The sequence below is a fragment of the Anabas testudineus genome, chromosome 19 (genome assembly GCF_900324465.2).
Source record: "Anabas testudineus chromosome 19, fAnaTes1.2, whole genome shotgun sequence".
Taxonomy (NCBI): Eukaryota; Metazoa; Chordata; class Actinopteri; order Anabantiformes; family Anabantidae; genus Anabas; species Anabas testudineus.
The window spans coordinates 13676058-13694600 of NC_046628.1; the positions used below are offsets into that span (position 1 = coordinate 13676058).

At 41.2% G+C, this 18543-nt stretch overlaps 1 protein-coding gene across 1 annotated transcript in view; it reads left to right on the forward strand.

Annotated features, from left to right (window-relative positions):
- Positions 1–15492, forward strand: part of LOC113156456 (glutamate receptor ionotropic, NMDA 2C-like) — a 29739-nt gene extending 14247 nt beyond the window's left edge. The window contains exons 8-15 of the mRNA XM_026351615.1: positions 4604–4772; positions 5921–6074; positions 6549–6674; positions 7892–8121; positions 10585–10745; positions 11477–11664; positions 12517–12749; positions 13933–15492. Of these exons, the coding sequence (XP_026207400.1) occupies positions 4604–4772; positions 5921–6074; positions 6549–6674; positions 7892–8121; positions 10585–10745; positions 11477–11664; positions 12517–12749; positions 13933–15492 (2821 nt within the window). The remainder of the gene's footprint in view (positions 1–4603; positions 4773–5920; positions 6075–6548; positions 6675–7891; positions 8122–10584; positions 10746–11476; positions 11665–12516; positions 12750–13932) is intronic.
- The last annotated feature ends 3051 nt before the right edge of the window (positions 15493–18543 follow it).

Sequence of the window (18543 nt, forward strand, 5' to 3'; positions counted from 1 at the left end):
TTTCCGACAACCCTCCACTCTTCATTAAACACAGAGTAATTGTGTGTGCTGAGTGTCTAAGCACACCTCGAGTGTCAAACGGCAATCGCAGCGTGGCAGAAGACATCTATTAAACAGCTATTACCTCTGACTCCCTACAACTGGTGTTCATCAGGAATAGACAATATCTTCATTGTGTTCAAACAACCAGAAATGTTAGTTGTAAATTTAATAGCAGACCTATAAAAAACGGTGTCAGACACTTTGTCACCGCTGATTTATTGTTTCCTTATATTACTTGTTCAGACGTCATGTCTCTGTCTTAATGTTTTAATGTTTTAAGGAGTCACTATGATATTCTGCTTAAATCCGTAGTGTGTCCTTTGATGAAACATAGCACAGAATCTTTAGTCTTTTGGTGTCAGATGTGAGTTGTCTCCTCATTTCAGACTTGACGGTCGAGGGGTAAACAAGTTTGTCTGTGAGTTGTTGATTTAAGGGAGCGAGACTACACCTTATGAAACTAGGTGATTTCAGTTTATAGAGAGCTGGAGAAGAAGCAGAGAATCCTACTGACGTGAAATACAGCCTCAGAAAAAAGCCTTTGCTAACAGTGTGTCAATATTTCAGTGCAAATTCACGCTTGTTTGTGGCCCTAAACTGACAGACATGCACAAATTTCTTGAGCCATGTGAAAAACAATAATTTATGTGACAGTCAAATTGCACAATAAAATCCTTCCCAGAAAAGAATTTTCTCCATAAATGTCCAATAAATCTGAACATTTGCGTCTTTCTTTCCTGGATCTACCACCGTGATGTTAAATAAATAACAATATTAACTTCCATACTGTATTTCATGTCCTTTTATTTGTTCTTTGTCAGTAATCGACCAACTTTCTCTGCAAAGTTTTTATCATGGTGTCTTTTAAATGCATATTTCTAAGACGTGTTGAGACCAGATTAGCTTTTCTCTAAGTTTTTGTCTGGCATTTTTGCTGGACTTGAGAAATGGAAATTTTTCTTTCCTGATCAACCACATGAATCTCTGACTTCAAAGCACGAGCGCCAGAACAAAATATTCTGCTAATGCGATGACTTCCGCAGCTATTTTCTTGTATTAGCACACCAGAAGAAATGTGCTCCCTCCTAAGGATCTAATGTGTTTTCATGTTCTACATACTATCAAATGGAGGAATTAGCGTGAAAACAAACATTCTCACAGTTCTGCAGCTTTTAATCAACTAGTTTTGGCTGAACAGGAAGTCAGACATCGTGTTGTGATGCTGCAGTTCACAGCTAACCTGCAAAAATGACCACGTCTCACTGCACTGATTTGATAATTTTAGGTCCACTTTTGTCTGTATGCTGATGTTGTCTTATTGTTGCTGTTGGCAAAGGACTTCTTCTCAGCCTTCGCCTACTGTAACATGTGTCTCTGTGACTCTGGAGATTTGTTATTTCTGGCTTAATTCTTACTGAAGGATTTTCTCTATGCCTGTTATTGATCATGTTACTGTGAATTCATGATGCTATGCTGTTTACCTGCAGCTGAGCTTACCCAAGAGTAGAACCACACAGCTAACTACCTCTGCCACAGTGTGAGCTTCTAAACATCTCTGGGTTTGTTGTTTTACAGATAAGTTTGTGTTTTAGTTACATGTCAAAGCAAATATTGATGGTTATTTGTTATATTTAAAAATCTCCAGCTGTGTATGTATGTATGATTGGGACTGTATGGTACTCTGAACATCACATGTACCATAATGTGAGTTGAATAATTACACTTAACATATGTTTGCATACTAGCACACAGATTCATCACCTTTTCACATAACTGAAAATAAGCTATCCAGTCTGTAAGTGACATATTCACTTCAGTAACTCTGTGTGTGTGTGTGTGTGGGTGGGGGGTGGAGGGGTTATCAGTTATGCAGATTGCAGATCTGAACATGGCTGGTGCATTAATTATAGAGAGAGATACGTAGTGGCTGTTGTTGGGTGCGATGGCACATTGATTGCAAGTAAAGAAGATTTATCTGTCCAACATGGGGACATCTGTCATAGCATGGAACAATGTTATCCCATCCTACCCTGTTTCTGTTTCTCTTTCACCATTTCTCTCCGACTGGCATGTCCCATTTGGACGGTGACCAACAGGCAGGGAGAAGGAGAGAGAGAGAGAGGGAGAGAGAGAGAAGGCTGCTATATAAATCAGTTAATCTTGCTGTGTTGTCGGAGCAGCTTCCCTGTAGAGCAGATGTTTAGCACGATTAAAAGTTTTTGTCTTGCTCATTAAAACCGTTTCTTTGGACAGATGATGGCTTCGTTTGCCAGAAAGCTTGATCTGATTAAGAGCAGGAGTTGCACACTAAATTCCGACTTTAAAAATCTTGGCCATGTAACACAATAAAGTGTGGCACAATAGTCAATCAGCTGCTGACAGCAAACGAAGGCTGAAACAGTTGGTTGATAACGTATGTTATTGTTGCCTAAAAATGTCAGGTAACAGCTAAAGTGTGTAAACATTTGCAGGTTCCTCTAAAATGTGTACAATGCTGCAGAATTCCAACTTTGTGGCAACAGGAAATGCACATGGCAGTGTCCCCATTCACAAAGTGAGGTCGATTGGCCTGCACAGACAGAGCCTGGGGCCTCGTTTATCAAAGCAAGTGTAGAAGACGTTCTGTGTTTGTACAAAAGTAGGAATGTGCACAAAGAAATGTGTGTGTGAAGAAGAAAATTGATATTTATCAAAGTGAATCACTCTCAGATTCACACAGTGAGAGCACCCAGTATGCAGCACCCAAAGAAATGTATTCATCTGATTACGTGTGATTGATAAATGAGGCTTGTTTCCCAACATCACTGCCAGAGAGGTGGGAGAAAATTCCTGCAGCCGAGTTGCAGTGGAAGCTGTTACACAGTCATGACGTCAAGGCCGGGCTAGCTTCTGTTCCACCAGCTTCTTTAACTCACTGCATCTCTTAGTCAGCATTTATCACATCTGTCCTTGTGGATTTTTTTTTTTTTTTATCTCCAAATTGGAAAACCAACTCTCTGTCCACTGTTGGGGAATATTAGCCAAAACTCTTTTCATAAAACTGAACACTCTTCTAAACTATTGTCTTCTATGTTTTAATTTTAATGTCTGCTGCCTAAAGATTTCACAGAATTCAGTCTTCACTGTCCTGCTGAGCGAACTGCGACCCCTTGATTCACTCGTGGACTTTTTGTTTTGTTGTCAAGCCTAACATGCCAACATCTGGGCACCTAGTGGGAACCACATCTGTAAAAAGCTGCTAGAATCATTAATATAAAATAAATGGCAATATTGGATCATTTATCTGGTTGTTTTTTCCCGTCTGCTGTTTATCTGGGAAACTTCCTCCTCTCGCTCTCTCCAGTCCAACTCCCTCATGACGCTTTTCTCCACGCTGCACCAGTTTCTGGGCACTTTGTGGAGAACACACTGAACAGCGCAACTGCTGCTAATCCTCAGAGGATTCTGTACTGTATGTGTGCATGCATGAGTGTGTGAGACCAAAAGGGAGAGTGAGACGGCCCAGTGTAAGTGTGCTTGTGTGCATTGTTGGTGAAGTGTGTATAAGGACGACAGGTGGCCAGCTCTTGCAGCAATTAATTAACGCTGCATTTATCAGAGCTATTGACTCCCGTGAAAGAAGCGAGCCTATCAAAAACACTTAAAATCTGTATAAAATGAAAGCTTACACACAAAACAACAACACACAATAATCATCTTCAATGTTAATTACTGACTTTCATTCAACCATTCAATCTTTTGCTCATTTAGTCACTCATCCTCTATCGTTCTACGACTCTTATGCTGACTCATTGACATGCTGAGGTTATCTCACACACACACACACACACACACACACACACACACACACACACACACACACACACACACACACACACACACACACACACACACACACACACACACGCACACACACACACACACACTGTGACTCAGACCTTGTAGATTTCTGTGTTCCACTTTGGCGGCTGAATAGATGAAAAACTAGAAAATAAAGAGGGCGAGTGTTTCTTTTTTCAGGCAGGTTGTCGCATTTTCTTCTTCTTTTCGTCACCTACTGTTGCTTTTCTGTTATTTTTCACCATTTCCTGTCCCCCTGTGCTCTTCTTCTACACCCCATTAAGTAGCGAGGCCATGAAGAGGAAGTGAGCGTGTCCCTCAAATGCTTCCCACCTTAATGGCCTTTGATTAGAGACCATCACAGTCACTCAACCATTAACTGTTGTCCCTGCCACACTGCATCTATGTATGCTATTGTTTGTATGTGTGTGCAATTTTTAGTTGTCTCCTCCGTCTCTCTGCAAGACACCTTGTTAACAGGCATTGATTTTAGTTAATGAACCAGCCATCGCCTGCCCTTCACTTTGTTGCCGTAAACAGTGATGGCTGTCAGCGTGAGAGACCGCAACTATTTAGCACTCAAACACTGAAACAAAGGAGAATAACAGCTTCAGTGACTGACGCTAAAGATAGCCAAGCTGCTAGAGAGCGTTTTTGATCACAAGATGTTGAAACAAAACTGTATTTACGCTATGTGTGACTTTTCTCATCCCTCTCACAGTATTATTGGACACTCGGAGTCATACACCAAACTGTGCTGTAAAGGCTTCTGCATAGACATCCTAAAGAAGCTGTCTCGCACTATCAAGTTCTCCTACGACCTCTACCTGGTCACCAATGGAAAACACGGCAAGCTGGTCCGCGGGATTTGGAACGGCATGATTGGGGAGGTGAGACTGAGGACTGAGTTATTTAAAGAAGGATAATTCCCTGAATGCAGCAGCTGGTGTTGAGTTGCCTAGTGGCCATCCACAGACATTTATTGGAACAAAGTGTTTTAAAATGTTCATCCACAAATCTAACTAAAATAAATGTAGCTGTGGGCTATGACATGTCCTAATTACTACACACGGTTCGTTAAAAAGGTTAAAAATAACTTTGAACTTTGAGAAAAAAAGAACATTGAATTTAGCTATCAAGATATTGTACAAAATAGAACAATGCATAAAGTCAAAATAAAAAAAGTCCCATGAAAAGAAGAAGAAGAGGCATCACAGCGAAGACATCCTTGCAGGGGCAGTGAGAGTAAACCGAAACACCAAAGCTGCAGAGTAGACTTTGCACATCTACAACACAGTACAGCGAATGACTGATGATGCACAGTAATTTGAGTGGCACAAGGTACAGAGAGTTTTTCGATTGGTTTATGTAGGTCATTGGTGTGAAGCTATGCATGTACATAAGGAGCCAACACATGCTTTTCTCTCATACACCAAGTCACATCAAACACAGCTGCATCTGAAAGTGAAACGCCCTGAACAGGTGCTGCCCAGGAGTCTTCTTGCTTGTGTTTCTGAGCCTGAAGGCACTTTGTGTCTGTATATACGTGTGTGTGTGTGTGTGTGTGTGTGTGTGTGTGTGTGTGTGTGTGTGTGTGTGTGTGTGTGTGTAAAAATCCCCTCTGCTAAATTCCTGCTTTTCATAAATAACTATTTTGCATGTGAATGCTCCTGAGATGCAGCTTTCTGTTATTGTGGATGCTGATATTAATAATAAACTAATAATATTCATTTATCTCTGCACAGAGTCATGCCCTACTGTACAGCAAAAACAGTTTGGTGCATTATAGCTTCGACGTTGCCAAAGGTTTGCTCCTGAAACTCAAAATGTGCTCCTTTTTGAGCTTGGCAGCCATTTCCTGTGGGATGATGGAAAGCAGGTTTTGTTGTGATAAAATATACACGTTCACGTCTATGTTACAGGAGCCAAAAATAGTTTGGTACAAAGGATGCGTTAAACACTCCTGACATCTGACAGCGTCTCTTTGTGTATTCAGTGCTTTACTTTGTATTTTTGTCACCGTCTTCTTTCCTCTCAGGTTGTGTATAGACGAGCTGACATGGCCATTGGCTCTCTCACTATAAACGAAGAGCGTTCTGAAATCATCGACTTCTCGGTGCCATTTGTTGAAACGGGCATCAGTGTCATGGTAGCCCGCAGCAACGGTACAGTTTCCCCATCTGCCTTTCTTGGTAAGAAAAACAACAGCTTCTTCTGCATCCGTTTCACGTTGGTTGTGTTTGTTCGAACTGGTCACCGACCGTAACCCTCACATCCACAGTGCTGGAGTGTTTACAGTACAGTATGTGTTAGCCATGTTGTCTCTCACCACTTTCTTCGAGGATGGCCTAGTTATACGAGTTCTGTCTCTGCAGACGCTTCAGGAAACTTCCCATTAAGCTTTTATCCTGCCGATAACTGTGGCCTACGACTAAATCCCTTTACATACTGCACACATACCTAAATCCCTCTTCCAAACCCCAAACAACAAAACCCAGAACAGTGCATTTCCCACTTCTCATTTTAACATCAGTCAGTTCCTCGTTTTTCTTTCTGCTATCCTCCTACAACACATGGTGACCCCCATCACAGGCTAAGGTTTAGAAGCAGGACGTGCTAAAGAAACATATTTTAATCCTTCATGTTTGTTCCTCTCCCTCCTTCAGAACCCTACAGCCCAGCAGTTTGGGTGATGATGTTTGTGATGTGCCTGACTGTGGTGGCCATAACCGTGTTTGTGTTTGAATACTTCAGTCCGGTTGGCTACAACCGCAGTCTGGTCAGCGCCAAAAGTAAGTTTTACACCTTTTTGCTTCAGTTTTATTGGTGGAAATTTGTTTTCCTGAGTAGATCAGATAATATAGGAATAAATAAAAATTGTACAGTAGCAACACCACAAAGAAAATAACATGTATTCATTCAACAGATCCCATTTGTATTATTTTTTTTCTCATAATTTTGCAGTGTCTGCCTTTTCCTGAGTGGAATACAAGAAGAATAAATTAAGTTATTTATACTTTTTTTGAATCTAAAAATATCCAGAGCTGTGATGTTAAGAAAAATAATCCATAAATGTACTTAATTTGCATCTTACAAAGCTTTATGCAGTAAAACACTGTGTGCAAAGCTGCTAAATCGCATCCTGTAATGTAAAGAGTTCCTCAGCAGGATTTTGGGGAGAGGGTTAATCAATCCCAGAATGCAGTGCTGACAGAGCGTGTCTCGTCTCCAGGTCCAAAAGGTCATTTTCCTGTTTTAATTAGCATTCGTCGCTGCGCTAATCGAAGTGTGATTGATGGCGGTGGCACCCTCTGTTGCTGCACATGAGCAACAGTGGCAGAGAGCGATGGAAAACGGGCTGAGGCTGTGAAATTGTTCTGTTGTTTGGAAGTTTGCAGAAGGGCATGAGATGGCTCGTGAATAATTATATGGTAACAGTAGAAATACTTTGCTGGATGTGAAATCATGTAGAAACAGAATTATGACTCATAAACAATGTAATGAATGTGAGAGTCAAAACGGCGCTGAGTGCAGTCTCTGTTTCTTTTCACCAGGACAGTGATTCAAAATGTTTGCATTACACTGACCAAGTTGGCATTTTTTAATCCAACCAAACCTTAATCACAGCGATGTTAGATCAAAGGTTTCTGAAGGGAATAACACAGACAGTATCTTTTGTCCTTTTAAATGTGGCATCAGATTAAAACCCCATGAGTTCCTGTGGAGGGAAATTAAAAATACAGATTCAATTGAACTCTTATTGTCTTTAAAGCACTCACATTTCTAACATTTCTTTAGGACATAAACTCATCATAAAGGGCAGCTTCACTGATTTTTGAACTTCCTTCTTATGGGTCTAGGTTGCACCTCGCCTATTTTAAAATCCCTCTGCACATTATACATTTTAAACCGAGTCCGTTCCTTTCACACTGTGAGCTAATGATGACTACATAAACATAAATTATAAAAAAACAAAACAAAACTTCTGACTCTGCCCTCGTTTCCCCAGCCCCCGGTGGTCCAACGTTCACCATTGGAAAGTCAGTGTGGCTCTTGTGGGGCATCGTCTTCAACAACTCGGTCCCCATTGAAAACCCAAAAGGAACAACGAGTAAGATCATGGTCCTGGTCTGGGCCTTTTTTGCTGTCATCTTCCTGGCTTCCTACACTGCCAACTTGGCCGCCTTCATGATCCAGGAGCAATATATCGACACAGTGTCTGGGCTTTCTGACAAGAAGGTAGGAGACTGAATAAACAAGTTTCACACAGTTTCTTAGTGATTTTATGGTTGGACAGTTATTTAAAGTCCACTCAGACGTACAGAAAGCAGGTTGTTTTTCTGGAGCTTTAAGACATGGAGGTATTTGTGTTTGAATGCAACATCAGCTTCTTTTTTTTCAGTTCATCACTCTATATCGACTTGTAAACCAAGACTGGAAGAGAGACAAAAAGTCGCAGAAAGCCTTTAATATGAAGTAAAGTAAAAGAACTTTGTAGTGAACATCTCTGTCCTTTTCCTATCAGTAGGGAGCCCAGTGTTATGAATGACTAATCAATTACTGCCTTCTGTCAATACGGATGGAGTCTCGACTTGTCCTGTCAGTGTTTTTAGTCTGTCTATCAATATTCCCCCTGTGCCGTCTCCATCTCTCATCTCACCCACCCTGTTCAAACAAGATCGCAAAATGTCAAATGATTAAAAAAAAAGCGGTCAAGTTGCAGAGGAAAACAACACCCACGCACCTCCTCTACCACTTAAATGTGTGCACACACAGAGACGTGCACACACGATGATTTCAAACTGGAAATAAGGGCCTCAGAGGAGCTTTAGAAGAAAGCGTTTCATTCTTCACAGATAGCAAAAACAACTCCCAGGCAGGGATCAGCAGAGCCACCTCAGTGATCTGTGGTTATATTAGCTGACTGCATATGCACAGAATAAAGGACCAATATAAATTACTATACAACACAGTCTCAGCTGCCCCTTAATTCTGAGATCCTATATGACAGAGGATTAGACGGGTTTAGGTTGTAGGCTGGCTGGGTTCACAAGAAGGATCAAAGGATAAGGCTGGTTTAAGTCCGTTTGTTTCCTGTTGCCAATAAATACCACAAAATGCATAAATAAGACCTTTAAAAACGGACTCCTGATCCAAAGGGACATGAGGATTGTCAAAATGACAAATAAAGAATATAAGAGTTTAATTTCATTGTCAAGACATTAATTTTATTTTGTTTCATGTGGCTGTAAATTCCTGATAATTTATTGACCATCATGTGAGTATTGTTTTTGCGCCTTTAGCAATATACCTGTACGTACTATGGAGTATTATCTGATGTTTCTCCTGTCTATTAGAGGCCGTAAAGAGTTCACTTACTAAAGCAATTTCAGTGTAGAGTAAGTGATGGGGAACAATGCTCGGTCCTTGTTCTGCACAAAAGATTTGGACAGTTACAGTCATTTTAGTATGAGATCACTACAGTATATACAGAGTTTTTAATAGTTTTAATAGCTGATCACCATGCTGTCGATCTTTGTCTGATCTCTTTATGACAATAATTTGTAATTGCACAGTTGGAGAAATCTGGAGACAGATGTAGGCTCGTTAGTTCTTCATCTGTTCTGTTCAAGTAGTGGTCAACAGTGACGGCTGTACTCACAGGTGGGGTCAACAAATTAAAAATGTTAGCGCAGCACTCCTCTGTTCAACTCAAATATCTGTGCAATAGCTTTTTTTCCACTATAGTGTGAATACACCATTGTTGTTTCCAGTGTACACACAGTTTGGGCCTGTGAATATTGTAGGATAAACATGTAAACACTTGATTAAATTCTACTCTTCTTTTGGTGATGTGGTCTTTTGTCTGATAAGCTTATATATATATATATATATATATATATATATATATATATTAAAAAAGACATTTAATATCTCAACTGAATCCACTGCAGTTGAGGCTCAGGAGTGATTATGTTAACACACATACTCCCACTCATGCTCACATTTAGATTGGCCTGTTCATTTGCGCTCAGCTCCAAAGGTCAGTGCTGTAAGAAAGATGAATAGATCTTTCCTGTTTACAGTCTAATTGAGCTCTAACAGAAGTATTTCTACTTCATCCTACGTTATGCATCATCTCGTGAAATGTGAACTTCGACCGTCACAGCTTGAACTGGTGTAAGATCGTGTGTAGGCAGTAAAGTGATTTAAACAGATGTGCGTTGACTGAGATCAGACACGTTGTGGCTGCTGATTAGATCTTTTCTGAAAATAAATTAATACATGTTTAATTTAACTGAGAAGTCCCTCATCCTCTGCTCCTTCTACCCATTTCTGGACAGCTGATGTCTATGTTCCTTTTCTATGTTTCTCTTCTTTTTGTTTTCTTTTATCTTTCTCTTCTCAGTCTTCCAACAATCTTTTCTCTCTCCCTGTTTTCTATTACACGGCCTGTCCTCCTCTCTCTATCCAACCATTTCTACTTGTGTCTTTACTTTCTTTTACTTTCTGCCTTTAAAAACACCTCTTCCCTTTTCTTTTCCGTCTTTATCTTTCGTTACCTCCCATCTTCTTAATCCTTGCCTTCTTCTTTGCTGTTTCATTCTCTCTCCTATCCTCCTCTCTTCTGCTCTCTCTCTGTTCAGTCTCTCCTCTCTTTCCATTTTCTCCTTACTTTCTTCTTTCTTTATCTCCCTACAGTTCCAGAAACCACATGAGCATTACCCTCCTTTCCGCTTTGGGACGGTCCCAAACGGGAGCACAGAGAGGAACATCCGCAGCAACTACCCTGACATGCATACACACATGATGAAATACAACCAGAAGAGTGTGGAAGACGCACTAGAAAGCCTCAAAACTGGGTACAAATATAATGCAATTAAGTTCAGTAGTTAGTTAGTTGATTGTATATGAGAGATTTCATCCACTTTGTGTTTGTAGCACTGATTTGTGAATTAGGCCAACAAGATGAGTGTATTTTTAGATGAATAACTCATGTCGAGAGCAGCTTAATTTGTTTAGAAAAGTACCGTCAAACATCTTCAAAAAGAACAAGCTCACAAAAGAGACAATTAGCTAGAGTTTATGTGTTATTTATTTTTGGATTTACTTTTTTGAGGCAGTGTGGGGTGAAATTTGACTTTCAGAGACTTGAAACAATCTGGGATTAATGATAACCAGAGGATAAGGTCTATGGACTTTACCGTAAAGCCCCTCTTCCACTTGACATTTTCTTTTTATGGGGGAATTTTCTCAACAACTAGTGCCATGAAATAGATGCACAAAGGTTAGTCCTAAGGGGTAATCCCCTATTTATTAATTTAACACGAATGACAAGTAATGACATTAGCCGCTTGTAGCCACATGTAACTTGACAAAACATTTCCATAAGTTGACTAAATGTTTACTTTGATAACTGATCTCATACAAGGTTTAAGTCTCTGCAAGTCTATTGTGTTGAAAATTTGAAAATCTGATTGTTTATTAAGTTATAACATAATTAAATCTAAATAAGTTATGGGTTGTTTAGTAAATTAAGATAAATATAAACTTTAGAGGAACCAAATATTCATTCTACTTCATGTCAATGCAGAAAGCTGGATGCCTTCATCTATGATGCTGCTGTTTTGAACTACATGGCCGGGAAGGACGAGGGCTGCAAGCTGGTGACCATCGGCAGTGGGAAAGTATTTGCCACCACGGGATACGGCATCGCTCTACAGAAGGACTCCCGCTGGAAACGGCTTATCGACCTGGCACTGCTGCAGTTCCTCGGAGATGGTGGGCGCTGATTCAAACATTACATGATATACTTTACAATTCATGCCACACACTCTCACACGTTCTTCCGTTTTCTATGTGAATCACTCAACTGGCCTCAGTCCACTTCATTGTGTGCTGCATCAGCGGGGAAGTGGGCTTACAGGGAAGAGTTAATATCCTGCAGAACAGCAGGTAGTGTTAGGGATATGATTATCTCCATTACAAACACACACTATGATAGTTGCAGGGGTGGAGTTAATATCCTCCCTTCTCTGAGAGCTTAAGACCACCACCCACTCCACACACATGCACTTATTCTGAGCTTCCCACAATAATATAATAAATATTTTGTTTTATGGTCACTGAGTGATAAAATGGGCTGTGCTCCCTGGAGGGCACTGGCAAGAATGCAGCTCAAGAGGTGGCCACCTGCTCACAGGCCTAGAGGAGCAGCTATTCGTGGTAATGATAATGGAGATGTGCTTAAACACTGTAACTTGTTCTCATTCAGAAAGTGCTTTGTCAGCATGCTGAAATGCATCTACCCCTCCAAAGAACAAAGTCACAATATGCAGAGAGGGCTTTAGATTTTTGGTCTGCTTTACCAAAAAACAACTAATAATCCCCCCTAAAATTTAATTTTCTTTATTACGAGTGTAATTGTTTCATCTCAAAATGTAATGCAGTACAGAGCACGATAACAAAGTGAGTCACTGCTTGAAGACTTCCTGACTGCACTATGCACAACACATTAAATCGTTATCTTCAGGTTATTGTAAGCTGTCACATCTTTCATTTCTTTGCTCTATCAAGTCCAAACTTTCTGCTTACATCTTTGCCGTCTTCTCCTGTAAACACCCGTCCCTGCAGGAGATACACAACGTTTGGAGACTGTGTGGTTGTCGGGCATCTGTCAGAACGAGAAGAATGAGGTGATGAGCAGCAAGCTGGATATCGACAACATGGCGGGCGTCTTCTACATGCTCCTGGTGGCCATGGGCCTCAGCTTGCTGGTCTTTGCCTGGGAACACCTGCTCTACTGGAAACTACGACATTCCCTCCACAAGTCTCACAAACTTGACTTCCTGTTGGCCATCAGCAGGGTGAGGTTTGCAAATTAGCCAGTTGATTGATTAGAAATTATTTTGGAGAGGTGGGTTACTCATTGTTTATGAATTCTTGGCTTGATTGCTGATTGCTAAGTTTATGGAAGTAGCACCGAGAAACTCCCTGACTGATTTCAACATTGATTATTTAGTTACTTGACTGGTTGGCTGACAGTAATTTGATTAGCTGAGTAACAGCTTCATTTGGTGATTGAAAGACTGGCTCGCTGATTGCTTTATTCCTATTTAACATGCTGTTTTACATGAAGTGGCTTTTATGTGATGATAAATTTGTGCAAATGGATGTGTATTATCATGTAATTACAGGATATCATTGGATGGCCTTGTTATAAAATTAGCTAAAATGGCACTGCACTCTTATTAGAGAGGAGGGGAAAAAGGAATTTAAAAATTCTGGTGTTTACTTAGCGTTTAATTTCGATTGGTTAATGTTCATTTGCAATTAGCCTAAATAAGTCCCAGTTTGTTGATGATGCTGTTTGGGAATGTGGTTATTGAGGTAAAAGCTCTGGCACAAGTTACAGCCAGGAAAATGTCTCCGTGCTCCTCTACTGTGTAATTACACCATTGTGCCTGGATCTGGATTTTATCAGATTAAAGGCTAAATGACTATCTGATCATTAATCCGTATGGGGTTGCCCCAAGGGCCAAATTAAATTTGGCTCTTTCAGGATCTCTCAGCCAACTGTAAGCGGAGAACAGTCATGGGATTTGGCTCTGTGTTTGTCCATGCAGTTAGAGACGGTTTGTTCTGCGGGGGACCTTAGGCGTGTGTGTGTCCGTGTTCGTTTATTAGGGCAATCCTCTCAGCTTAAACTGTTTTCCTTTGAGTCCCGGGAGAATGCATAATGAATTTGTTGCTAAGTCTTGCCTCAGTGGCAAAATGAGATATTAATGAAAGGAATTTTTTTTACTGCCAGTGGGGATTTGATTAGTTAGGAGGTGGATTGTCACTTTGAGATGCACACATTGGGTGAAGTCTCATATGTGAAATTGTCCCCTTAGGGCCTGTAGGTTTATTCAAGGTTAAATAGTTTGTGGCTAACTATTGATTTAATTACAAATAATTAGCTGATTCATACTTCTGTGTCTCCTTTATCTCCCACTATTCTCCATCTGTTCTCTTCTTATCTTTTTCCATTCTCTCTCCATCTCTCAGGGTATTTACAGCTGTTTCAATGGAGTGGAGGATCCTGGGCGTTCCTCTGGTTTGGCCAAACCTGATTTGACCTCCAACTATGCTCAAGCAAACATGCTAAAGATGCTCCGCACCGCTAAGGACTTGGTCTCTACTGCCAATGTTGAAAGCTCCCTGGACAACGCCACCAAAACCATAGAGCAGTTGAGCCGCCACGGTGGCAGCTTGCCTGTTCGTGTTCCACAACTGGCCACAGAGGCTGTACCCGGAGGATTTGCTTATATCACAGAGAATCACTCTGTTCTTCCGCAGCGCTCCATAACTCCGCCTCTCGCTGCAGTTAACGCTCTTAATCAGCCGAGGAGTCTGAGCAGGCCCACGCCACTACGTTACACACTCCCAACTCGCTCTACTTCATGTCTGTATGACCGACCTCTTCCGGTGTCCAGCCTCAGCAGCCCCCACCTGGCTGTGGGTGAGCCGCTGCCTCACCAGCACCCACACCACTATCAGACCACTGGAAGACTCTATGTGGACACCCATCCTCACTCGCCGTTCATCCCCTACAATGATCTCCAACTACCTGACATCTATACCTCTCATCCAGTCTCCTCACCTCAAAACCAGCAGGTGCCAGCAGTTTTCTCACGACGGAAAAGAAGGTCCAGGAGTTTCCACTGCGAGAATGGGGATGTGGAAGGGAGAAAACAAAGGGACCAGGAAAAGAGTGACAAAAGTCCTGTCTCTCTGAGTGAGCTCAAAGCAAACCACCTCCAAGAAAACCACATCTCTGCCCCGAGTGTTGACAGCATCTACTCAGGGGAGGTGATGTGTCCAAGGGTAGAGAACTACGGCTCATGGCCTCCGGAGGACCTTGTGCTGAGAGGGAGACGCAGGCACCGCCGCCCCTCTTTCCTTAAAGCCACCTGGGGCAGTGAGCAGATTCGCCAACTTGATGAATCGCAGTCATCCCTGTCCAGCCAATCACCTTCCACCCTGCCAGACCTGTTTCCATGTATTCTTACTCCGACTACACCTGCCAAGGCCTACAACCCTGCCCACCTTAGAAACAACCTGTGCCTCCCAAGGAACCAGGCCTACCTCCATATAAGGGAGGACCAGAGGAGGCCCAATGGGCGTAAGGGCCAGAAGCTGCGCTACTCCCACTCCACCCATCTGCCCACGTATGGTGAAGCAGTGCGACATGGGGCAGGGTTAGGGCGAGGAATGGTACGGAGAGCCACCAGCTTGCTCAGTAGACAGTATGCACATTACCTGAATTCATATCCAGGACTACCCCTTTACCACGGCCCTCTAGACTTGCAGCACCACAGCCAAGTCTCCAGCAGCCACCTGAACCCCAGCCCAGTGTGCCAACTGCTGGCTTGTGGTGGTGGGAGATGTGGGGCCCAAAGGGCCCTTTTGTACCAGGACAGTGTGTATGGGGCCTATGGGGTCTATCAGGGGTCCCAGACTGGATCAGAAGCCCAAGCTGGTCAGGGAGCAGGAGGCCAGCCCGTGGGTAGCCCCTGCGTTCCTCGTCCTTGGCGACGGGTGTCTAGTCTGGAGTCTGAGGTCTGATTGGAAACCAAAAGGAACTCATAGGACGGATTCTGTGTAGTTACTGAGGACAAGTAGATGTAGTGGTTAGGTTTCTGTAACAGGGTGACGTTATGACTCGGTACTGATTCGATGTACGCTACAGTAAGACAAGGAGAAAGCTGTGGAAAGCTGGGCTGGCAGGTTTTACTCACTTGCTGCTTTCCTATGATGCTTCTGTGTTTTCTGTGCTTTAATGTGCACTAAGATTTACAGCAGTCCACGGTGTTGGCGCATGGTTAAACAGTAACCAGAATTTTTATGCTGTGTGTTTGTTGTGTATATTTAATTGTGGATGGTTGGGATTCAGTCCTGAGTGTTGTCAAGTGGATGAACTAGGGAACAAGGGAGAAATAGCAGATAAATAAGGGATTGTTTCTTTAAATATAGCCACAAAAATCAAGCAACCACTGTAGCAAGATTTGTGAAGACAGCTGTCGTGTACATGTGAAGAATTTAATTCCAAAATAAAGAAAAAGTCAATGTTAAAATGTTTCGAGTCCGGACACAAAAGAGACACAGTTTTCTAGAATTAAATAATCAATTTGAAGCATCTGTCTATGAATTTCAGGTAACTTCTTTAAATATTTATAATGTTTTGGAGCTAAACCCTTCACATCTTCATTTAGCGATGAGTCAGAGGAAGCAGAGACTTTGCGAAAGCAGTCCATATGAACACAATCTGCAAAACGATGAAAGTAATGGGACGGCATTGACCAGCACACGGTGTCTTAAATCATGGACTCTTGCTCCTCACTGGGTCTCGGTTTGAGGCCACAGTACAGCACAACATCACACAGGGCCTCACAATAAATAAATTCTGTATTCTAAGTACTATATCAATATAGAGAAATGTGTTATTTGAGGCTGGTTAGTGTCATATTCATGTATTCTACATATGATAGGAATTTATAGTCACTCTTACAATTTTCTAATCACATATGGCACATTCTGAGTTTTCTTTTTGTAAAACTGTTGCTGATTTAATGTATTATTTGTTATTATTGTATTAACTATTAGTTCTCCTATATTAAGATTTTAATCACTCTCTCTTTACCACTCTTTTATATTCCCTCATCAGCCCTCTTTTTCCTCATCCCCTCTAACCGTTTAATGATCGAATTTAAATGAGGTAATTGAAAACTATTCTAGTATCTATATTACCTGGCTCCCTCACCGTGTAATTAATCACTTAGACTAATTAAAGAGCCTTTTTGAATGAACATGTATGTGTGCTGCCTCTTTGTAGCTCCTTTATTGTTCTGTTTATGACTACTTTGTGTGGGAAAGGTATTTAAAAAGGAGAAATGTTAACCTTAAGATCCACTTACCACCGGATTCGCTTTGTTGTAAAGAGTTAAATAAGAAGACAAAACAAATGCAAAGCTTAATATAAAGACTGGAAATGGGGACAGAATTAGCCTGGCTTTGAACAAATGTAAGAAAATCTGCTCAGCAGCATCTCTGAAGCTCATGACTTGACATGTTGTATGTTGTTTTGTCATGTTTGTCTGTATAAAAACTGAGTCAAAATAATAACTAGAGTCCAGGTAGCTGTTTCCCACTATTTCCAGTCTTTATGTTAAGCTAACAAGCAGCTGGCAGCATTTTCATATTTCCACACACAGCAGTGGTGTTGATCTTCTTATCTAACTCTGAACAACTAAGTGAAAACACAGTTTCCGAAATGTTGAAGTTTTCTGTTAAGATGGAAAGAGAGGACACTCAAAGCAGCAAAAAAAAAAAAAAGCAGAACAGAAGATGAAGAAATTATCGGGTTGCCAATCAAAGCCTCTGATCTTGTCATATGGAGGTCAATCATCTGCTGCAGCACCCTGGAGAAATATCGTTCTGGAGTTTGGGTCACATGTCAGCTGATGACTGACACAAATACGCTGCAGAAAAGAGTCTGCACCAACTGGCAGTGATGTTCCTCTTCTACCTCACATCACATGTCAAACTTTTGAACTTCTGACAAGGGGTTCTGTCAAGTTTTGCGAACCTGACAGCGTGGCAGTCATGACACTGCTTAAAATGACCAGCAACGCTCGCCTGAAGCACATTAAAGGTAAAGATAAGATAGTCCAGCTCAAGGTGACCTGTTGCCATGGCAATTACTCTCTCTCTATGCTGTTGTCATGACGAGATAAGACTCCATTCAGGAGTCCAGATGAGTAATGTTGGACACTCAGCGCTTTGATTTTTCCATTACTCCCTGCTTTGTTACTGGAGCATTGCCTCAGATTGGACCATAATATTGATTTAATCCTCTGAGCTGCTACTGGTCCCATATTTTTGGAGTTCAAGGTAATTGGACTTCGTTCTACCCTTGAAGAGCAGAAAAGGGCCCAGTATGCCCTGATAATTATGTAATTAAGACATAGTTCCTGCTGTTACATAAAGTCTAGGTAGGTACAGGTGTATTTGATCTTTTTCTGTACAAATATCTGATACTATGGAGGGAAGTAAGTATAGTAACAAGAAACCGTCTACATCTAAAGCTATTTATCCAGTTAAATAGGTCATTATTATTGACATGTTTTAGTGCCACGGAATAAATCAGCTTGTAAAAGGCTGGATGTTTTTAAACCTGCTATTTATAGAGAGGTAGAATTGAATAAGACAGATTCAAAGTTAAGAGAGTAAATGAAAGTGATGTTTAACTCAACTTTGTATTTTTGGATCAAATTATTTTCCAAAATAGGAACACTCTTAGACTGAAATGTCAAATTATATTGTACACTGAAGAATTATAGCTGAAGGTTTTCATCAAAAAATGAGTTCCTATCGATCGGAAAAGAACAAAACGTTCAATTAGTTGTTGGGTTTAGGAAATGATGATGTCTTTTCTTATAAATATATCAAATAAATAGACCATTATCAAACAGAGTAGTTATTAGTGCACCAAAGTAGGAATTCTACCATTACCAGACTTTAAGGAGACATCAGACTGTAAACTCTTTCTAAACTTCGTACTGGCACAATTAACTGTTTAACATCTTCAAAAGTGTAAATTTTTAAATGCACATTTTT